General features: G+C 40.5%; 1 protein-coding gene across 16 annotated transcripts in view; it reads right to left on the bottom strand.

The window, feature by feature from the left end:
- The window catches only part of fryl (furry homolog, like), a 376,544-nt gene that overhangs the window by 258,937 nt on the left and 92,847 nt on the right, over window positions 1-24,760 (bottom strand). The window contains exon 1 of one of the 16 annotated variants that reach the window (XM_063043175.1): window positions 10,334-11,155. The exons of 14 other annotated variants lie outside the window; for them this stretch is intronic. In XM_063043175.1, the coding sequence (XP_062899245.1) occupies window positions 10,334-10,409 (76 nt within the window). In that variant the 5' untranslated portion in view covers window positions 10,410-11,155. Of the gene's footprint in view, window positions 1-10,333; window positions 11,156-24,760 lie in introns of those variants that run through there. One more of the 16 variants, XM_063043180.1, reaches the window with a different exon arrangement.

Raw genomic sequence — 24,760 nt, 5'->3', positions numbered from 1 at the left:
AGCATGGTTTCATGAAGGGAAGATCCTGCCTCACCAACCTATTGGAATTTTTTGAGGTAATCTCGAATAAGATTGACAAGGGAGAGGCTGTGGATGTTGTGTATTTGGATTTTCAAAAGGCCTTCGATAAGGTGCCACATATGAGGCTGCTTAATAAGATGAGAGCCCATGGAATTATAGGAAAGATATTGAAATGGGTGGAGCATTGGCTGATAGGCAGAAGGCAAAGGAAGGGAAGTCTTTGGAAGTCTTTTATATCTATGTTACTTAAAATTCATTTTATATGTTGATGAACATTTTTCCAATCTCTTTATACCAACTTTGTTATTGAGTTTGTAATTTTGAAAAATTAATAAAAAGATTTAAAAAGAAGGCAAAGGGTGGGAATAAAGGGATCCTATTCTGATTGGTTGCTGGTTACTAGCAGTGTTCCGCAGGGGTCGGTGTTGGGGCCGCTTCTTTTTACAATGTATATCGGTGATTTGGATTATGGATTAAATGGTTATGTAGCTAAATTTGCGGATGACACCAAGATAGGTGGAGGAGCAGGAAATGTTGAAGAAACGGAAAGGTTGCAGAGAGACTTAGTCAGTTTGGGAGAGTGGGCAAAGAAATGGCAGATGAGATACAATGTTGACAAATGTACAGTTGTACATTTTGGAAGAAGAAATAATCGGACAGATTATTATTTAGATGGGGAGAAAATTCAAAAATCGGAAGTGCAAAGGGACTTGGGGGTCCTCGTGCAGGATACCCTAAAGGTTAACCACCAAGTTGGATCGGCGGTAAGGAAAGCGAATGCTATGTTGGCATTCATTTCAAGAGGAATAGTGTACAAGAGTAAGGAGGTGTTGATGAGGCTCTATGGGGCATTAGTGAGACCTCATTTGGAATACCGTGTGCAGTTTTGGGCCCCCTATCTTAGAAAGGATGTACTGATGTTGTAGAGAGTTCAGAGAAGATTTAGGAGGATGATTCCTGGAATGCAGGGGCTAACATATGAGGAGCATTTGTCGGCTCTTGGACTGTATTCATTAGAGTATAGAAGAATGAGAGGGGAACTCATAGAAACGTTTCGAATGTTGAAAGGGTTGGACCGAGTAGATGTGGAAAGGTTGTTTCTCTTGGTGGGTGAGTCCAGGACAAGAGGCCATAGTCTTAGAATTAGAGGGTACCCAGTTAAAACAGAGATGAGGAGAAATTTTTTTAGCCAGAGGGTCGTGGATTTGTGGAATTCGTTGCCACATACAGCTGTGGAGGCCCAATCATTGAGGGTGTTTAAGGAGGAGATTGACAGGTATCTAATTAGTCAGGGTATCAAGGGATATGAGGGAAAAGCCGGAAATTGGAACTAGATGGGTGAATAGCTTAGCTCATGGAGGAGCTGTGGAGCAGACTCGATGGGCTGAATGGCCTACTTCTCCTCCTTTGTCTTGTGATCTTGTGATATTTTGTGTTCACTGTTGACTTTGTGTTTAATTTCACTGTGAAAGTGTAAAAAGTGCTGCAGATACCCCTATGGGTAACAATCAGAAAAACAGAAGGAAGCATCTATCATTACCAATAATGCAGAAAGTGGAGTTATTGCAGAAGCTTGATCGTGGTGTGTCTGTGCAGCGTCTTACTGCAGAAAATAGTGTCGGAACTACCACTGTATGATTTAAATAAGCAGAAAAACAAGTTACTGAAGTTTTATAGTGACAGTAACACTCTACATTTATTCCAATAAGTCATTTACCATGTGTTTGATTCGGTTCGTTTGAAGCTGTATATTTTTATGTTTTATTGAATGTTTTCATTGGAAATAAATTTTTTTTGTCATTATTCCCTAAACAATACTGTATAACAACTATTCACATAGCAGTTACATTGTACTAGGTATTATGAGTAATCTACAGATGATTTAAAGTATACAGGAGGATGTGCGTAGGTTTGGTGTGCCGCCGGATCCTAAAGTCCACCACACTGAAACAAGTTAAATAAGGGACTTGCGCCTGTGTGTTTTTTGGCATCGGGGCGGGGGGGGGGGGTCCTGAAATCAGAAAAATTCTGAATTCCAAAATGCAACTGGCCCGAAGGATGTCAGATATGGGATTGTGGACCTGTAATTACAAAGGGAATGATTACTTTTTCAGCCTCATAAGGTTGGTTTTTAACTTTTAGTAAAATGTTGACAGATTTTGGAATTTTCCTTTTGATTTGATGATGCACAATGTTTTGTGGATTAGCTCAAAAACTCCTACTTCAATGTATTTTAAATTTAGAAAAGTGAGACAGTAAAATGTGAAAATAGTTGTGGGAGCTTAATACTTTTTCAAGGCACTGTATAAAGAAATACTTCAGAAACATGGGGTTTATGAATGAGCTCACAGATTTTATAAAAAGTCAATGGTATAGAAGAAAATGCCGAAAACTACACTGTCTTGCAAACTACAACTCTAAACAATCATTTTGTCTTTAAATTCCTTGAATTCTCAAATCTCACAAATTCACATCCACCCTGCTATCTTCTGTTTCTTTTCATCTAAAGCCAAATAATCATCAACAATGGATTCTCCTCCTGCACAATGATCCCCTTCCTCTGTTGCAGGGATTCCCAACATTTTTATGCCGCATTCCCTCACCATTAGCTGAAGTGGCTGTGGACCCCAGGTTGGGAACCCTTGCTCAACTGTGTTGACACTAACACTATTATACTACTAACACCCAAACCTATTTCACCAACAACTCTTAACATTCTACACTTCTTCTCATTACACACTGTTACCATAACTCTCTCCTCTCACCTCCTCTTCACCACTCCCACCAAATCCAATGAATCACTGCACAAGACTCAGTACTGGATGAGCAGGAAATTTCTCCATCGAACTAGTTAGATGCCTTCAGTCCTCAGATCCCAACCCCTTGACTCCATACTTGTCCATAACTGCGGTCTGAAAATGAACTAAATTGTCTGTGATGACATCATAAACGACGTCAGGATGAACATTCCATCATACGTGAGCAGCATCATCATTTCCTCCTTTATAAACCCGTACAATTCAACACATGATTCTGAAACTTTTCCCTTCCTCAGCATCTCTAAAGTTGGCCATTCTGGTCTATTCAAATTGCTCCCTAATACTCTCCTCTCACTAAATGAGGTAATCCAAGATACTCCTACCTATTTCCTAATATATTCCTAGTACCACTCAATCTGTGTTTGCTAATCTACATAAAACCCTGAACATACTTACTTTCAAATCCCTCCATGGAGTCCTGTCAGCTCCTCCAGCTCTCTAACATAATATATGCTCTAGTTCTGTTTTTCTGCTGAATTAATTGGTTCCTCCCAGTGGACATTTGTGCCAACATTGTCAATGGCATGAGCTCAGGAACTTGCAAACTTAACTACTCCATCTCTCTAACACGAGGAAATCTGCAGGTGCTGAAAATTCAAGCAACACACATCAAAGTTGCTGGTGAACACAGCAGGCCAGGCAGCATCTCTAGGAAGAGGTACAGTCAACGTTTCGGGCCGAGACCGTTCGTCAGGACTAACTATATGCTGCCTGGCCTGCTGCGTTCACCAGCAACTTAGATGTGTGTTACTTCATCTCTCTTTTTGCTTTGGCTGGCACAGAAGTGCAGCTCGTAAACTGCTAACACAGCTCCAGCGACCTAGATTCAATCTCGACTTCTGGCACTGATGCAAAACTTATATATTCTCCCTGTCAGCATGTGTATCTTCTGGGTCCTCTAGTTTTTCCAGTATCTGAAGATGAATCGTCAAACTGACCAGATTCAACTGTCCTTAGTGTAAGTAGAGGAAATTGAGTTGATGGGACCGTGAAAAGAATAAATAATTATTTGATGGTCTATATGAACTGAGAGGCTGCAAAGTTCAAAGTAAATTTATTATCAAAGTACATATTTGTCACCAAATACTACCCTGAGATTAGATTTTCTTACAGAAGTAGAGAGCAAATCCAAGAAACACGATAGAATCAATGAAAGGCTGCACCCAACAGGACTGACAAACAACGGACTTGCAAAGGTCAATAAACTGCGCAAATACAAAATAAATAAATAAATAATCAATAAATATCGAGAACATGAGATGAAGAGTCCTTGAAAGTGAGTCAAAAGGCTGTGAGAACAGTTCAGTGATGGGGCGAATGAAGTTATCTCTGCTGGTTTCTAGAGCCTGAAGGCTGAGGGGTACTAACTGTTCCTGAACCTGGTGGTGTGGGTCTTGAGGCTCCTGTACCTTCTTCCTGTGGCAGCAGCAGCAAGACAGCGTGACCTGGGCAGTGGGGGTCCTTGACAGATGCTGTGTTCCTTCAGCAGATTGTGTCTTGCTCCAGGCTCCAGCATCTGACGTCTTGTGTGGAAGTAAGTATCATGCCGAGGTACATGTCCATTTTAGTCACTGCTACTTCCTATCATTTTTCTTTGCAGGTAAGGACAGAGGAGTGGGGGAATTAGAGATGTAATTCCCCTAATTTCTTTAGTGAGATGGCAGTGTGCTTGGATGTAGCAGCCACTGTGGGTCCAATCAAAGACATATTTCTTCGTCCCGCTTGTCCATTTTACGATCAAAAGTCACTGAAGAACATCAAGTACTGCAGGATAATCCCATCAGCAAGTTGCTCGATAGCAATGGAGCTGGACTTATTGTGTACCGTTCTGCCGAGATGGTGTGCAGACCAAAAAAAAGATGCATGTGATCGTCTTGGACTTTTTTGTGTTATTGCAAGACCCTGTCAAATATTGGTAACATAGATTGCTGCAAGCATGGTTCACTGGTGAGACCAATGGTGGGGGAAGCTGCATTGTCTCAGTTGTTGCACGGACAAGGCCCATATGCTTCAGAGTCACTTGTTGGAGGTTGCCAGTGAAGGATACACCAGAGGTGTCTATGTGGTGCTGGATTTCGTACTGGGTTGGGCACTGGCTCCTCCATTAGTGCTGTCTCTGGTATTAAGACTATGAGACATAGGAGTAGAATTAGGCCACTACGCATCTCATCAAGTTGCTCTGCCATTTATTTATTATTGATTTATTATCCTTCTCAACCCCATTCTCCTGCCTTCTCCCTGTAACCTTTGATGCCCTGACCAATCAAGAACCCATCAACCTCTGCTTTAAATATACCCAATTACTTGGCCTCCACAGCCATACGTGGCAATAAATTCCAGATTCACTACCTTCTGACTAAAATATTCCTCATTTCTGTTCTAAATGGATGTACCTTCAGTCTGAGACCATGCTCTCTGGTCCTTGGCTCACCCACTATAAGAAACATCTTCTCCACATCCACTCTGTCCAGGTCTTTCAATATTCAATATGCTTCACTAAGATTCTCCCTCATTCACCTAAACTCCAGTGAGCACAGGCCCAGAGCCATTGAATGCTCACACATTAACTCTTTCGTGCCTGGAATCATTCTTGTGAACCTCCTCTGGATCCTCTGCATTGCTAGCACATCTTTTCTTAGATAAGGGGATCAAAACAGCACACAGTACTCCTAAGTGTAGACAGACCAATGGTTTATAAAGCCTCAGCATCACATCCTTTCTCGTGTATTCTAGTCTTCTCAAATTGAATACAAACATTGCTTTGCCTTCCTTACCAATTCAACCTGCAAGTTAACCTTTAGGGAATACTCCACAGGGACTCCCCTAATCCCTATGTCTACACCATTATTCCTTCTACCAAAATACATGACCACACACTTCCCTACACTATGTTCCATCTGCCTCTTCTTTGCTCCATCTTACAATCTGTCCAAGTTCTCTGTAGACTAGCTGCCTATCTCTGTGTCAACTGCAAACTTGCCCACAAAGCCATCATTTCCATCATCCAAATCATTGATACATAACATGAAAAGAAGTGGTTCCAATATCGACCCTTGCGGAAAACCAACAGTCACCTGCAGCCAAACAGAAGAGGCTCTCTTTATTCCCATTCTTCGCCTCCTACCAATCAGCCAACCTGCTATCCATGCTGACATTGGCCTACTCCATCATGCACCTCTAAGTATCTCAGAATCTCATCCTTAAGACTCCAATATTTTCCCAACCACTGAAGTCAGGCCAGCTGGCCTATAATTTCTTGTCTTTTTCCTACCTACCTTCTTAAAGAATGGAGTGATTTTCAATTTTCCAGTCCTCTGTAACCATTCCAGAATCTAGTAATTTTTGAAAGATCATTACTAATGCCTTCACAATCTCTTTAGCTACCTTTTTCAGAACCCTGGGATGCAGTGCATCTGGTCCAGGCAACATGTCTACTTTCACATCTTTCAGCTTCCCAAATACCTGCTCCTTGGTAATAACTACTGGACTCATTTCTGCCCCCGACACTCTAGTATTTCTGGCTTCTTCTCATGTCTTCCACAGTGAAGACTGACGCAAAATACTTAAGTTTGTCCGCCATTACTACCTCTTCAGTGTCATTTTCCAGCAGTCCAATATCCACTCTCACCTCTCTTTTACTCTTTATACAGTACTGCGCAAAAGTCTTAGGCATGTATATACTGTATAGCTAGGGTACCCAAGATTTCTGCAGAGTACTGTAGTAAATTTATCGCACTGTACTGCTCCCACAAAAAAAATTCATAACACATGCTCATGATGATAAACCTGATTCTGATATGGGTCTCTATTATGGACTGAGAGTGGAAAGGGGCCAGGGAGACAGTAATCATGGTTGGGAGAAGGGAAAAGGAGAGAAGAGAGAGTGGAAATCATCAGAGAAACATTCTATAATGATCAATAAAAAGATTGTTTTGAAGCAAATTAGCTTGCTTTGTGTCTCAGGGCTGGGTGTGAGACAATCACTTTTGGCCAGCTCCTCTCTCATGCCCCATAATTCCCTTGACTCCATTGTAATACTGATACATCTGACGTAAATTCTCCCTCTCAAACAGCAAGGTGAAGACTATATTATGATCACTGTCTCCTATGGGTCCCTTTATCTCAAGCTCCCTAATCAAATCCAGCTCATTACACAACACCCAATCCAAAATAGCCTCTCCCCCAGTGGTCTCAACCACAAACTGCTCTAAAAAGCCATCTCCTAGGCATTCTAAATGTTCAACTTTCAATTTTTATTTCTATAATGAGTTTTTAAATCATGATATTCACTTCCTGCAGTTCATAGAAAATTTTGAATAAAAAGTCATCTCTGACTTTGTAAAAGATGATTGCAGCAGATCATAAAAGATTACCTGTCAATCTATAATTAACAGTGAAGAACTATGCTCACCAATTAATCTTGGAACTAAACATAACCATCAAATACCCAACTTATAATAACCGAAATATTCCAGTATTTACCAGAATAGCCTTTCCCCTAGTAGGCTCAACCAAAAACTGCTCTAAAAAGTCATCTCACAGGCATTTTACAAATTCCCTTTAATGGAATCCCACACCAAACTGATTTTCCCAATCTACCTGCATACTGAAATCCCCCATGACTATCACAATATTGCCTTTGGTACATGCCTTTTCTATTTCCCGTTGAAATTTATAGCCCACGCTCTGGCTACTGTTTGGGGGCCTGTACATAACTCCCATCAGGGTCTTTTTACCCTTACAGTTTCTTAACTCTACCCACAAGGATTTTACATCTTCCAATCCTTAGCCACTTCTTTCTAAGAATTTGATTCAATTTTTTAACCAGCAGAGCTACCCACCTCTTCAGCCCACCTGCCTGGCCTTTTGATACAGGGTGCATCCTTGGATATTAAGCTCCTATCTATCTTCGTTCAGTCATGTCTCAATGATGTCCACAACATCATACCTGCCAATCTGTATACTTCAGTCCTGTATCCTTAACCCTTTTCAATTTTGCCCCTATGTTACACTTCATCTCATGCTACTGCCTGCAGTTTTGCCCTATCATCCGCCTATCCATCCTTACAGTCTCACTACACACTGCGTTGACTTGTATACCAAGTGCCCTATCGTCAACCCTATTGCTCCAGTTTCAATCCCACTACCGAATTAGTTCAAGCCCTCCCCAACAGCTCCAGCAAACATTCCCACAAGGATATTGGTCCCCCAGAAGAAATCCCAATTATCCAGAAATCTGAAACCTTGTCCCTCCACCACTTCTTCAGCCACTCATTCATCTGTACCATCATCCTATTCCTGCCCCGACTAGCATGTGGCACCTTGGAGGTCCTGTTCTTAAGCCTCTTTCCCCAACTTCTGATTTTCACTGGGCAGGACCTCTTCCCCCCTTTCTACCAATGCACCTCAACCTCTGGCTGCTCATGCTCCTTCTTTGGAATCTTCTGCAGCCACTCTGAGACATCCTGGACTCTTGCACCTGGGAGGCAACACACCATCTTAGCTTTCCTTTTGCAACCACCGAATCTCCTGCCTGTACCGCACTGCCTGCTGTGCTTGAGCCCAGTATTGCCCTCCAGTGTTCGCTTGCTGGAAGAAGCTCAGACACTTGGGCTATATATGTTTTTCCTTCTTTGTGATTGTATGTTTTTCTGAAATTGAAACGGTATATCCTGTTTGTGGTATGTGCTACGTGCAGTGTGGTGTGTGCTATTGGGAATGTGTTTTGCACCTTGGCCCTAGAGGAACACTGTTTCGTTTAGTTATATTCATGTACGGTTGAATGATAATTAAACTTGGAATGATTGCAGATGATAAATTCAAATGTCTAAAAGTAAGGTGAATTCAGATTGTGGACAAAATAGAGGATGATAAGAAACTGCTCAGTACAAAGACTGTGGTTAAAAATAAGTGTAAATATATCTCAGTGAAAAAATGTTAATAATGCCCAGAGATTTCAAACAACTTTCTAATATCCTGCACATTCATCTTCAAGTTAGTACACAAAATAAAATGGAACAACTTTTCAGAATTCAAAATACACTATAATAACCCTAGATTCTCATTAGTTTGTTTGCTTGCTTGCTACTGCCCTGATCCAATTGATTTATCAATTCCACCATTACTTCATACCCCAACTGTGGCAATTGGGCAATGTAATATTGGAGTGAGAGATTATTTTGCTTTTCCATCTCTTAAATTCTTCCAGCCCAAATTGTTTCTGCTTTCCCTAGAAATTAAGCTGGTTAACTACTGTATTTTTATTTGAAAATGCCACTGAAAAAATAAACAATGATAGAGAATAATCTTTGAAATGCTCACAGTAGATGAGTTTAGGACCTTTAGTTTTCAGATGAATGAGCTAGTTTCCAACTGTAGGCTGGCAAAACCCCTATATTGCAAAAACAAAATAGTGGAACTGCTGGGAATTTGAACTAAAACAGTCAGTACTTCAAACAGAAGCTGCAGAGAGGGTTAATGTTTCAGGCTGCTCTGAAATACATGTTGGCTCTTTTTCATTGTCTGTTGACTATTTTTCTGTTGCTGTTTTTAGCCATCAACTTTCAACACTTTTTTTTTAAGTATGGAGGGAGTCATCAGAATATTTCTTGCTGTTTTACTGCTACCTAATCTGTGTCTAAACAGATGCTGACTGGGTATTGCATGACCTTAGTCATATTTCAATATCGCAGAAAGCAGACTTCAACAGAGTTGTCACACAAGCCGAGGAGGTGGCAATGATAGACAAAAGCACTTTCAACATACAAGAGCTGGACAGCTGATTCACATAATGTTCCTGACAAAAGTATGAACTACCAGCATTCAAAATGCTGGCAGAAGCTGTGCATACCAAAGGCCGGCCATATTAATGTCACTCCATTGTTGCTGCTGAATAGAAAAGGGCTAAACTATAATCAAACGGCAACTAGCTATGCACTGACATTTTACAACGTAAGCAGCTGATCACACTGGAAAAATAACTCTGTATCTGGCTTTCAGCAGAGAACTTAGCAACACAAACAACATGTGAGCATTTCATAGCAAATCTCTAGTAAGATTACAATCCGTAGTTAGCTACACGGCCATTATTTTTCGTCTATCAATAAAGATATTAACCGCTAGGTGTAAAATTAATTTGACATATTAATATTACTGGTTATAATTAATTATTAAATTATCCGATAAGAGGCAAATGAACATTCAAATTCAGGCACGTTGTTGGTGTGCTGGCAAAAGAAAGCAAAGTTAAAATGTTGCCTACAGGATGATGGAAAGAAATGAAAATAATAATGAAGGGGTTCTTTAAAACAACGGAGTTATTTTGGTTTTTTGCATCAAAAGGAAAAAGTGATAGAAAACTACCCATATAGTAATTTAACAGGTTAAATTAGGAACAACATTCTTCCATTTTACACAGTTCTTACAAATATCAAGCCTTTATTTGATATGATCACTATTAATATCTGCACTTAAATATGATTGTATTTACTTACAACTACTGCTACTCCAAGACTTCAGGAGAGACTTGATGCTAATTTCAAAAAACACGGAGTCCTGTAGGCTCAACATTATGTCTTTTGGTGAGCAGCAGCCACAAGAAGATTTATCACAGCAGCTTTCCCAGCTGTTTATGTATAATATCGTGTATTGCTATCCCCTCACTCCTTTCAAAAACAGCGCAGCTCTGGCCTCGTGTCCTTTTTTCATTATCATGCGGTCTTTCTGTATGACGCACGCTTCCAGTACCAGCAATGCTGAATGCAGATGAACTCAGTAGCTGGCTAGAAAACTAACTCTACGTGGAGGGTAGTTTGAAGGTCAATTTCACCTTCCACAGGCCACAACAACATCTTCAATGAAGACTAAATGAAACGATATAAAAACAAAGGGTGGCCTATCACGGCCAATTCCAGCAAATATTGCCAGCTGCTTCCTGTGATGTTGGTAAATACAGTCCAGAAAGGTGGAGCTCAGAACTCCTCAGTTTAACTACCAGAGAAATATAAATGCACAGAGCAGACCCACCAGAATACCTCCCCTTGCATTGCCTTGTATAACTGACAACCTTTCACAAAGTCACAACTGAAGTACATTCTTTGGCACTGCTTGCTTCTGAAAAACCTGGCTCCAGCGTCTTTTCACAGCAATGCATTACTTCCTACAGCACTGCCCACCCAGTCAATAATCAGCGACCAAACAGCACGCTTGTGATGACGCAGAATACAACTTGCCATTTAATCTACCGAAGATAACGTTAGCTGCTTAGCTTTCACTTGGGGGAGGGGGGAAAGAGGAGCAGGAGGAGGAGGAAGCAGGGTGATGCAATCAGTACTGTGGCTTTCCAGCCTATGGTGCAGCATTTCAGCTTACTTTACAACACTTTTTTCTCCCAGCTGCTTATATAAAATTTCTGTGTTTCATAATTGCAGCAGGAAAGAAACAGGCTCCGTCAGAAACACATTTTACAGGTTTGATTTTTAACCAAGATCCTCAAGTTTTTAAAGCTAATGTGTCAGAAATTAAATGTGTAATAATTTAACATAGATAAAATTTAGATGCAAAATAAATTGCTTCATTTTGGGAAATAGTTCCTCTCCATAAAAGTTCCCAACAACCACAATAAGCTCCTTGAAAAAAAGTAACAGATAAAAATATAAAAATAGAATTGCAGATGCTGGAACCATAAAACCGATAGCTGGCACATAATCACTGGGCCTAAGGGCTAACCCTTATGCAGCATTTCTCTGATTCTATGAACAGAAAATGCTGGAATCAGTTTGCAGGCAAGGCAGCCTCTGTGGAAAGAGAAACAGTCAACATCTCATGATGAAGGTTCCTCAGCACAAAGATAGAGATCCTTTGGTTTTGACCTTCCATTCGCCAGCCTTGGCATTCAATAAATTATCCTTCACCATTTTCTCCACCTTCAATCAGATTTCTTCAACATAATTCCACTACTAAATATACTTTTCCCCTATCTCATCAATATCAAAATTCATAAAGGGACTGTTCCCTTTCATATACTCTGACTCTCTTCCTTTTCTAAAATGTTCTATGGAAGTTTCCTATGCAACTACAGGAAATTCAACATCGATCCTTCCATCTCTTCCCTTCTAGATGAAGTGATTCATCTGCACTTCTTCAAATTATATGTACCGTGTTTCATTTCAGTAATGTAGTCTCCTCTCCAATGGCTATTGGGTGACCCTTTGCAGAATATCTGCACTTACTCAGTGGTGGTGACTCTGTGTTTCCAATTTCCTGCCACTTTAATTCTATATTCCACTTTCACCCATCTGTGGAACTTATAACAAGGTCAAATATGAGTTTGAAAAACAATAGCTCATCTAAGCATTTTGGAACTTTCCACACTCAATGGCAAATTCTATATTTTCAGGTATTTCATTTTCTCTGTATCGGAATAGGTCAGGCCATCCATCAGTGATAATAGCTTCGTTTTTTTCTCTCTCCACTAGCACAGACTGACCTACTGGCACACCCTGCAGATGTGCATTCCATAACTTTTATATTCAATACACTATGAGCAGCCTGATAGCTATGGTTAATGAAGGGTGGATACCGAATGATGGAAAGGTCAGGAGAGCAATGAATTAACAGAATTAGTAAATAACAAGAGCAATAATGACATTTTCAGATGAGCTGCAGCAGATTCTGATGATGTTATGGAACAATAAATATGCAGCTTTTAAAATGAGCATCTTCTTGGAAAATGGAGAATGCTGGCAAGGTTACACACGTACATATTCATTCCCCCAAGAAAATAGTCGGTCTTGATGACGTAGCTCGAAAATTGTATCTAGAAGGAAATCCAGAATGCTCAAAAAGCTATGGTAATGTATCCAAGTCAGTATAGTGTCCAGCTTGATGGGAAACTGGAACATGACGATGTTCTATGATGTTACTGATCTTATGCTTCTTAGGGAGGTCATAGACAAATCAAATTTACCTGTAGTTTGGACACTCTGTGGTGCTGCAGCAATTGCAGCCATTAAGTACTTGATACCAAAGTTTGACCTGATTTTGGGTGAAGGATTTAATCACAGGCACCAAACCTCTCTCTTGTTTTGGTAACTTGTCTGCTAAACTATTATTGTGAGTTATTTAGATTTTCTGTTTCCTTATTGTTTAGTTAAGGCTCTGAGATCTCTGGGTATACTAATAGGCAAGACTGCTGAGGCTTGGTAAAATGGTTTTGGCATTCTCTTTTGTTGTTATTGCCTAGCATTTATAAAATATTAGCTGTCAAAAACAGCTAATCATGACAGACAATTTCATTTACAGGGGAATTGTGAATGAATCAAACCATGGTAGAGGTGGTGGATTTGATTCACAAGATACTGAGCCTGATAAGCAATTATTGATTCACATGATTGCCTGTAAACCTCTGCTGAATCAGCAAGCTTCATAGTCAGCGCAGTTTGTGCTCCTTCTTTGTCAGGTTTACACGAAGATAATCACAAAATTAAGAGCCCAGCTCAAAATATACCAGTATCTTTGGACAATAAAGAGTTAAAATAGTGGAAAAAAGGAAAGGAAATTACAACATTTGTTCCTAAGTGTCAAATAGCATTGAGGCCTGCAGAAATACATTCCTGAACAAATACTAGTCTGTACACACAAGGTTTCATTCATTCTCAGTATGATAGCATTCATAGTATATTTTAGAATGCATGTGCTAAAATAGAGTCTGTAATTTCAATGTTCTAGATACCCTACTCCTACCAAGAAGCTTGTATTCAGAGAATTGCAGTTGATACAATGTTACAAATATTTCAAAGATGAATCTCTTTAAATTAACTGTAGTTTAACTATACTTGAAAACAAAAGGGTGGATAGCGATAAAACGATCTCAAATAAACTTGTAGTCAGCAACCAACTTCATGTTTTAAACAATTTAGACTCCCTGGACAATCTGCTATAGGGTGCCTCTACCAATATCAGTCCTGCTTGCACAGTGAGCAGCATCAACCATTATGCATGCCTTTTTCTGACAGCTCAAAAACCTTTTACTCCATTAGTCAGAAGCTGTATCTTTATCAAGTGCTTGTCCTCACAAACATCTTCATCCTACATGGTGACATGTCAGCTCAGATTCTAAGCAACAGGGTCACCGGAGACCCAGTCTAATTTCAGAACAACATCAAACAAGGCTGCATGTCAATATATATTGTCATAATGCTGTGTGTCATCTCCAACAAGCTTCCCAATTGTTCGAAGTTTATCTGCAGGGAAAATTGTTTAACTTAACCACTGAAACAAGATCACTCCACCATCAAACTTTTCATAGTCATGCAACTGGAGTCCTCCAGGTCATTGTTGATTCATTCGATGAACTGCATGAGAAATTGGACCTCAGAAACTTGTACAAAATAAAGTTTCTCAATCAACCTACCCCAACTATACAACATACAAAGATCCATGAATGGACTGCTTTCCATAATATTGCAACCACCTCTCCATGGCAGACTTCAGTGATGAAATTCACAATTGTCTTCAATGCACCAACGTATAGGCAGGGGTTATTATTTTTGCTTTAAACAATGATAAAAATCAAAGTCAAAACACATAACATTAAAACTTCAGCAGAAAATGCATACTTGAAATTTTTGACTGGTTATTTCAATGCTAATCCATTCAAGTCACAACACGCTCTACAATATTATGGCCCAAGTACTTCTTTGAATTTACTTACTAAACATTTTAATATTTGTAACTAATTCTTAAGAAATTACACTTCAAGATTAACATTTTCTCAATTTCAGAAACAGCTCTGGAGGCAGATTCATGTGCTGTGCAAATTTAATATTCTCTTGAAATGCCAAATTTGAATTTTAAGGATGTGCCACACACATCAAAGTTGCTGGTGAACGCAGCAGGCCAAGCAGCATCTATAGGAAGAGGCGCAGTCGACGTTTCAGGCCGAGACCCTTCGTCAGGACTAACTGAAGGAAGAGTGAGTAAGGGATTTGAAAGCTGGAGGGGGAGGGGGAGATGCAAAATGATGGGAGAAGACAGGAGGGGGAGGGATGGAGCTGAGAGCTGGACAGGTGATAGGCAAAAGGGGATACGAGAGGATCATGGGACAGGAGGTCCGGGAAGAAAGACGGGGGGGGGGTGACCCAGAGGATGGGCAAGAGGTATATTCAGAGGGACAGAGGGAGAAAAAGGAGAGTGAGAGAAAGAATGTGTGCATAAAAATGAGTAACAGATGGGGTACGAGGGGGAGGTGGAGCCTAGCGGAAGTTAGAGAAGTCAATGTTCATGCCATCAGGTTGGAGGCTACCCAGACGGAATATAAGGTGTTGTTCCTCCAACCTGAGTGTGGCTTCATCTTCACAGTAGAGGAGGCCGTGGATAGACATGTCAGAATGGGAATGGGATGTGGAATTAAAATGTGTGGCCACTGGGAGATCCTGCTTTCTCTGGCGGACAGAGCGTAGATGTTCAGCAAAGCGGTCTCCCAGTCTGCATCGGGTCTCGCCAATATATAAAAGGCCACATCGGGAGCACCGGACGCAGTATATCACCCCAGTCGACTCACAGGTGAAGTGATGCCTCACCTGGAAGGACTGTTTGGGGCCCTGAATGGTGGTAAGGGAGGAAGTGTAAGGGCATGTGTAGCACTTGTTCCGCTTACACGGATAAGTGCCAGGAGGGAGATCAGTGGGGAGGGATGGGGGGGACGAATGGACAAGGGAGTTGTGTAGGGAGCGATCCCTGCGGAATGCAGAGAGAGGGGGGCAGGGAAAGATGTGCTTAGTGGTGGGATCCCGTTGGAGGTGGCGGAAGTTACGGAGAATAATATGTTGGACCCGGAGGCTGGTGGGGTGGTAGGTGAGGACCAGGGGAACCCTATTCCTAGTGGGGTGGTGGGAGGATGGAGTGAGAGCAGATGTACGTGAAATGGGGGAGATGCGTTTAAGGATGTGCCCTTTGTTTGTGGTAGGTTCAAAGGGACTAATTTTTATTTTATCAAATTCTTCAATCCGAATCCAAATAAGGTTTAATATAATTGGCTTATGTCGTGAAATTTGTTGACTTTGCGGTAGAAGTACAATGCAATGCGTTAGAGAAAAAACTGAATTACAGTAAATACATCTGTACTTTTTTAAATAGTTAAATAAGGAGTGAGGAAGTGTACGAGTTCAAAGTCCATTCAGAAATCGGATGGCTGAGGGAAAGAAGCTTTTGCTGAATCATTGAATGTGTGCCTTCGTGCCCCTGTACCTCCTTCTTGATGGTAGCATGCGCTGGGAGGCAGGGGTCATTAACAATGGACGCCACCTTTTTGGGGCATTGCTTCTTGAAGCTGTAATGGATAATACAGAAGCTAGTGCTCATGATGGAGTTGACTAAGTTTACAACTCTCTGCAGCTTTCATTGATCCTGTGCAGTAGCACCAACCCCCCACACCAGATAGCGATGCAGCCAACTAGAACGCTTTCCACAGTACATTTGTAGAAGTTAGAGTGTTTTTGTTGAGATATCAAATCTTCTCAAACTCCTAATGAAACATAGCAACTGACATGCTTTCTTTGTAAATGAAACGACATACTGGGTCCAGGTTAGATCCTCAGAGACGTTGACACCCAGGAACATGAAATTGCTCACTCGTTCCACTTCTGATCCCTCTATGAGGACTGGTCTGTGTACTCTCTCCTTTCTGAAGTCCACAATCAGTTCTTTGGACTTACTGATGTTGAGTGTAAGGTTGTTGCTGTGACACCACTCAACTAGCTGATATATCTCGCTCCTGTACACCCTCTGGTCACTATCTGAAATTCTGCCAACAATGGTCATATCGTCAGCAAACTCACAGATGGCATTTAAGCTGTGCCTAGCCCCATGATCATGGGTGTAGAGAGAGTAGAGCAGTGGGCTAAGCACACATCCCAGAGGTGCACCAGTGTTGATTGTCAGCGAGATGTCATTTGCAATCCACACAAATTGTGGTCTTCTGGTTAGGAAGTCGAGGATTCAGTTGCAGAGAGAGGTACAGAGACCTAGGGTCTGGAGCTTTTCGATGAGAACTGTAGGAATGATTGTGTTAAATGCTGAGCTGTAGTCAATAAACAGCTTCCTGACATGGGAATTTGTAATCATCTTAAAACAGCCCAAAAACATCCTCTTAATCTAATGTAGACAAGGAAATGCCAGCCCAGTCCATGTAAACTGCCTACATAATTTAATCCCATTTGTCTTGATAACTTTCTGGTGAATCTACACTGCACCCACTCAAGTACCAATAAATATTTTGGAAATGCTGTATCCAAAAATAAATACAGTACTCCAGATGCGCTTTAATCAGAGACTAAATCTAAATGCACAATAAACTTCCATCCTTTTGCATTCTAGACAATTTTAACAAGGAAAGGCAAGTTATTCTAAAAATTCACTGGGTCATTGATGTTTCATATCGTTAGGTAGTTTGCCTATTTAACTATTTCTTGGAATATTTTTCATTAAATAGTCTTTTCTAGCTTACTATTTTATGGTCTTCAATGTCATTCATGGTTGGCATGGTTGATAATGACAACTTCCCTTCTGCATCTACTGTTCCCTTAAATCCAAAATGGTGGACATCACATCACCATATGAATAATTTTGCCCACACATGCAAATTTTTCTTGTGCATGTTTTGTTCACATTACTGTGTTCTGATCATTCTACTAAATAGTCTGCTTCCTGTTCATATTAACTTCAACTCAAATCAATTACTCTCAACCTTCAATTCCGGCACATTACAGTAGATCATGCAGCAAAATAGTGTAATTACAAATCCTAATTTGTATCAACATGAATGCAAAAACGGAAACCAAAACTACATAAATGGAAAGAATAACGTCTCCTTCCTGATTGCTGAAAGCCTTCTTTGCACAATTTAATGCAATGAATGATGTGACATCTCTCCCCCAGAGGAACAGGCACCATGTCTGGCTGCAGCAGAGGTAAGGAGGATTCTAGCCAGAGTAAACCTACACAAAGCTGCAGGGCCAAACAACATATCCTGGTCAGGTGCTGAGATATTGCAGGGCCCAGCTAAAAGAGGTCTAAACGGACATCTTTAATATCATTTTGCAACAGTCCCTGCAGGCTTCAAGGCAGCCACCATCATTCTGGTGCCCAAGAGCGCAATGGTAACTAGCCTAAACCATTACCGCCCAGTGGCATTGATCTCAACAAGCATGAAGTGTTTTGCACCACAGCTACATTGAACCTTTTCCAGTCCACCTACTGCTCAAACCACTCCACTGATGGTGCCAAAGCCTTGGCCCTTTATTCCATCCTGTCCCACCTAGAAAACGATGCCCCACAAGCCAGGATGTTGTTCATCGACTTCAACTTGACACTTAACATTATCATCCCTCGGGGCTGATGGGTAAACGGTCCTCTTTGGGACCCAACAGCCCTCATTGTAACTGGATATTGGACTTCTTGATAAAAAGATCCCAGTCAGTACAAGTTGGCAGCAATATCTCAAACTCCACCATGCTGAGCACTGGTGCACTGGCTGTGTGGTCAGTCCACTGTTGATTCCAACTGCACTGCCAGATCCAGCTCAAATCGCTTCACTAAATTCACTGATGATACAACAGTGGCTGGACTCATCAGCAACAATGATAAGTTAGCATAGAGAGGAAGTAGAAAGGCTTAGTAAATTGAGTGAAAACAACAACCTGAGTCTCAGTGTGGACAAGACAAATGTGATTGTGGACTTTAGGAAGGCATAGGTTGACACTGTCCATTGCACATCCATGGCTCTGCCGTGGAGAGAGTGAAGAACACAAAGTTCCTTGGTGTCCACTTAAACGATTTAACCTGGACTCTCAACATCTGCTCATTAGTCAAGACGGCACAGCAGCATCTACACTTTCTGAGGGGATTGAGGCACGCGTGACCCATTCTAACAACTTTCTACAGGAGCACCTTTGACAGTGTGGTATGGAAGCTGCAAGGCATTGGGCTGCAAGACCCTTGAGAGGATAGTAAAGACCCGAGAGGATCACTGGGGTCTCCGCGCCCCCCCCATGTGACATTTACTGAGAGCATTGTATACGAGGAGCCCAAAGCATCGTTGAGGATCCCTAGCATCTATCCCACAATCTCCCACTATCATCAGGGAGAAGGTACAGGAGTATCAAGACTCAGACTGCCAGGCTGGGTAACATCTCCTTCCCCCAGACTATGACACTATTGAAGACCCTGCCACCACTGAGGTCTTGTCAATAGGATAGTGAGCTGTTTACTAGTGCTGCACACTTCACATGCATTTTGCATTATATTTCATTAACTTATTTGTGGAAATATTTTGTTTTGTTTTATGGTCTGTGCGTGATATATGTTTTGTGGATGCACCATTATCTGCAAGAATGTTGTTCTGTTGTATATATGTAACAGTCAAACGACAAAAAACCTTCTTGAATTTAAGAGCATGGTGTAATGCATGCACCAAAGCATGTCATTATTCAGGCACTGTGGGTTTGTGACTGATCTCCATAGATGCTAATTGTATGTGTCCCACTCTGGTTTGACCTGCATTCTGCCAAATGTTTTGTATTGTGTCAGTCAAATATAATGACTCAGCATTTGTTGTTTGATTTGAGGATACTTTCACTGCACATTGGCAGATGCAAAAGTGTCAATGTGAAATTTCTAAAGGTCATTCAGTGCTAAGTATAAGAATCAAAATGCCCTCCAGAACCTGAGAGGGACAAAGTATGGAACATGCAGTTAGAGGACCTAAAATGTTGGGAACCAGTAGCAAAATACAGAATATAAACCAATAAAAAGAAAACCATGCTTTTCGAGTCAGATGATAGATGTGTGTTGTTCAGACTGCTTTGGATATTTCGATTCAACAAAAAGTCATTATTTTAGGCAATATCAATGTTTAGCACATCTGTCACAAATGTACATTGTAATGCTAACTGCAACAGTACCATATGAGTAACAGATTACATTGAAAATGAAAAGTGAAAAAATTTCTCCTATAAATGTAAAAACAAGAAATGTTGGTCTATGCAAAAGGCTGAATAAGAAGCAGGCCAAGGAATTTGATTTTTTTTAAATGTGTGACATTTAATCTGCATATGTAGGGTGCATTTAACAGTTAATAGACAATGTAACTATCTAATTTAGTGTAAAATAATCCACTGTAATACCATTCTCCCTGTGATTACATGGATTGCTTCATTTTCTCCCCCCCCCCCCGCCAAAGGCATTGGCTGGAAGTAATGAGTATGTGGGGAGAAAAAGAAAAAAAACTTGGTCAGCGCAGATCAGATAAACCAATGGGCTATATGCATACAATGTATATTAAAAGAATAGTGTCCAGAATACTGATAAAAACAGCAGATACATTTCCTTACCAATCTCTCAGTCAAGTCATACATTTTCAATCATTTGACTCTAATTCAGTTGCTGCTGAATTCATGCCTTTGTCTCAGCCTTCCAACCCAATCCTCATGATGTGTCACCTTTTACCCTGTTCAAATCTCTTCCATGCACCCATTCCCCAAGAATTGACTTTTAACCCTTGCAGACCTGCAACATTTTTTTAGATTATTCAGATATTTCCTTTTTAGTTTACAGTCTATCTCATTCAATCATATCTAATGAGTTCAAAAATATAGCATCTATCATTAGTAATTTCAAGTACAACAAGTGATATCATCAGCAAATTTTTATGTGAATATGGACCAAACTTGAAATCAATAACTTGCATATCAGTTGTTATTTGGGCATCTTGTAGAATGTTAGATATCATATGATGGTGTAGTCAGTTGTATTGTCTTTTAGTTTATCAGATACTGAATTTTTTTTAGACGTCCCTTTTCTTCAGTTACAGGATTTTTACTTTCCACTTTGTAAATCCACAGTGGGTTTCCTATAATTTTGGATCTCCCCCTCCCCCTTTCAAATCTCTTACTAACTCTTCCTTCAGTTAGTCCTGACGAAGGGTCTCGGCCTGAAACGTCGACTGTACCTCTTCCTAGAGATGCTGCCTGGCCTGCTGCGTTCACCAGCAACTTTGATGTGTGTTGCTTGAATTTCCAGCATCTGCAGAATTCCTGTTATGTGCTTGAATCATATTGCCTTTTCCACCAATTACCTCCCAGCTTCTGACTTCAGTCACCCTCCCCCACCCACCTAACTTCACCTATCACTTAAGATTGTCCACCTTCCCCTTCCCCCACCCAACCTTTTTATTCTGGCATCTTCCCCCTTTCGTTCCACCCCTACTGAAAGGTCTCAGCCTGAAACGTTAACTGTTATTCAATTCCACAGATGTTGCCTGACCTGCTGAAGTAAAAGGGTAGCTATGACCTTTGAACAAATACATGTTGTGTACTCAAAAGGCAGAATATGCAGGTTCTGTCAACCCCAACATTAATTAGAAGTACCCTTTTTAAAAAAATGTTCCACTCCTTTGCAATATCCAAGTAGCATTCAGCAGATGTAACAGAATAAGGCCTCTCATGTGAAACAAATAATTGCAGTGTCCGTGTAACATTAATCAGGTGTGTCATGTCTCCAAATAAAAGCTAACCGTTAATGCATAAGGGTGATGGATCACCAGTCAAAGCAATGGCTGGAGCATTTTTCTGATATTCCAATTGTGATGATAGAAACATAGAAAACCTACAGCACAATACAGGCCCTTCGGCCCACAATGCTGTGCCAAACATGTACTTAGTTAGAAATTACCTAAGGTTACCCATTTTTCTAAGCTCCATGTACCTATCCAGGAGTCTCTTAAAAGACCCTATCGCATCCACCTCCACCACCATTGCCGGCAGCCCATTCCATGCACTCACCACTCTGTGTAAAAAAAAAACTTAACCCTGATATTTCCTCTGTACCTACTTCCAAGCATCTTAAAACTGTGCCCGCTCATGTTAGCCATTTCAGCCCTGGGAAAAAGCCTCTGACTATCCACACAATCAATGCCTCTCATCATCTTACATACCTATAAGAAGTTTCATTGTGATATAGGTCAGACATTGGAGGGCAAGGTGAATGAAATTTTGAAGTCTGAATAACAACATTAATTTCTCTTTTGTTCATAATGTGATATTTAGTGTTGTACTTTGCCATACCATTAGTTAAACTGCTGATCCGCAGCTTGACACATTATTAAAACTCTTTTTCAGCTGGCAGGATTTATTTACATTTTACAAGTTATTAGTAGTATTGAGGCAAGCAAATTATTTAATATATAGGTGGTACTGTGGACCTGAAGTACTCAAATGATTTGGAAATCAGTCCTACAAAAGTTAAATATTTTATCCAGAGATCTTGTGCAAGTTTTCAAAAAAATAAACTTAACCTTCAAAAGACCCAAACTATTTTTGCTCTATTGCATAAACATTTTCTCATGAGAACATAGCAGAACAGCGCAAATGTTAGCCAGACAATGAAGTAAGCAGTGTTCAATGTATATTTTGTGAAAAGGGTCAAGGTCAGGTTTTATGCAATGAAAGAGACCCAGAGTAACAATCCAGATTTCTAACAACTTTGTGGGGTAAATGACTAACTATATGGGGAAAATGGCAGTCTATTTGCAAGCAACAGAAACACACAAATAGCAACTAATCTCACTACAGTTTGTTAGAACTGTTTGTCAGAACATTTGTATGCATGGCATATTTGAATAACATTACAGGATTTCTAGCACCTAGATAAACTGCTGGAACTGACAATGCATCATTTAAAGGACAAAAGGCTATTTTCAGGACTCCAGCCTGCAATGGGCTTTTTACATTGGGGGTAGGAATCCTGCTGAATTAACACATATTACTTTAAATTTTTAAAATCTAAATGAAGGGCAGTTTCGGATGATGAGTTCATATGGTTTTGACTTCAACTCTCTGCATATATGGTGTCAGGTTTTATTTGTACTTCTTATGAATGGATATTTGTGGTGACCATTCAAATGTGGTTTAAAAAAAGTCTTCTTATGGTGCTGCACTTGATCTAAGTTCACCTATTTCTACCTCCATAGTATAGTAAAACTCTGAAAATCAGGTACCCTCAAGACTTCGATGGTGCCACACCGGTAGATTATCCAGACTTGGAATATTACACCTAGTAATAATTCAACTCAAATTTAACTCACTTTTTTAAAAAGATGTTATACAATATTATAATAAATTTTCCAGTGAACGAGGCAAGTTTAAAGGAAGCATGGAAAACAGCACTCAGTGAATTTGAAGTGGGGGTGGAGGGATGGAAGGAACTGGACCTCATGTGTTAAAATGGAGCATGGAAGTAAGTATTTAGTGAGCCACCATACTGTGATTTCTGAACAATGGGTTGATGTAATTTTACCACATCAGCTTTAACAATTTATCTGTTCCTGACACCTGTAACCACACCTATTTTCACTTTTCATGGCTTTCCTCATTCAATGCTCCATGGACCTGTCATCTGAGATTCTCCTACTATTGGAAAATGTAAATGCATACATTGTATTTTCTATGTATTACAGTACTCAACAGTATTTCAGTATTTACTCAAATGCACACATTGTATTTTCTATATTTACTATGTAACCACTGCTAGCTGAATAGAGGGTATTCACTATGTAGCCATGACTTTTGACCTAATCACTATTAATTCATGAAGAGAACTAGAATGAAACCAGGGAGAAAGATAACGGTGGCGAGTAAGGTAATGAAATATGTGGCAGTATGTCAAAACAAGACTAATTAAGAAATAACTGTGGTTAGGGACGAGAGGACACCTGGTCTAAAATGTAAACTAGGACATAATTAAGTTGGGGAATAAAACAATAGAGGAAAGTCGAGAGCGGATATATTGATGATATATAATCACAGGCCGATTGGATATGATAATGTAGCTAAGATAGGAAATTGCTATAAAAAAATGTTGTATACAAGCCTCGATGGGCAGTCAGACACTAGCTTTCTGATTGTCTCAGCTTTGATTTGCAAATTAAAGTTTAAAACGTCTTGGCGAGTTTTCCGCGTCTCCTTGTCGTTTGTGAGAAACGAGAAACCACGACAAAATTGGCGTCACGAAAAGGGAACAAGAAATGGAAGTGTTAAAACTTTTTAGGATGGAGGAAGAAAGGTTAAGAAAGACGAGAAGTATATTAATAGTAAGTTAAAAAAGATACTGAGAAATGAAACGAGCAGTCTGATAAAGAAAAGGAAAAGCATAACAGGGAGTCGGCTCCGGCTCTGTACCCAGACCTGAAAGACATAGAAAAACCTCCTCCCTATTATGAGAAAGAAACCCTTAAGCAGTGTCCGATGATAACAGGAAGAGTGGATCTAAATGGAGAAATTAAAGTCTGGGATACCGAGGAGGAAAGAAAGAATCACGAAAAGGAGCGGGAGGAACTACGGAAGGTAATAGAAGACAGGGCAAAGATAGAGCAGCAGAGAAGGGAAATAGTAGAAGAGATCAAAGGGTTACAGGAATTAAAAGCAAAAAGGGATGAAGAGAAATCTTTGTTATATGGGCACGGAACTGAACAGGCCAGAGCAGAAGGAGACTTGTCGGGAGAGCAAGAGTTAAGTAGCGAAGGAGAGGGTACGAGAGAATGTAGGCAGAGGATAGAAGACAGGAGCCTTGAAGGGGAAAAAGAGAGAGTGAAAAGGCAGATATTAGAAACAGAGGGAGAGATTAGGGAATTACAGCGGAGACTGAATTTCCAACGAGAGTTTGAGGATTTCGCATGGGCCAAAGCAAATGCTAGCTCAAGGCAGAAAGAAGAACTCCACGAGGAGGCCAAGGGAGAAAGGAAACCCCGCAAAGAATCATGTGGCAGCCAGTGAAAACGTGCTCAGAAACAGATGGGGAGTCAGGCAAGGCTGGCATACAGAATGCGGACAGCACACTGATTGACGGGGCCAGAATTGACATAGTGA

The sequence above is a fragment of the Mobula hypostoma genome, chromosome 3 (genome assembly GCF_963921235.1).
Source record: "Mobula hypostoma chromosome 3, sMobHyp1.1, whole genome shotgun sequence".
Taxonomy (NCBI): Eukaryota; Metazoa; Chordata; class Chondrichthyes; order Myliobatiformes; family Myliobatidae; genus Mobula; species Mobula hypostoma.
The sequence above is the reverse complement of the archived record's forward strand: the minus strand, read 5'-3'. Positions and strand labels throughout refer to the sequence as shown.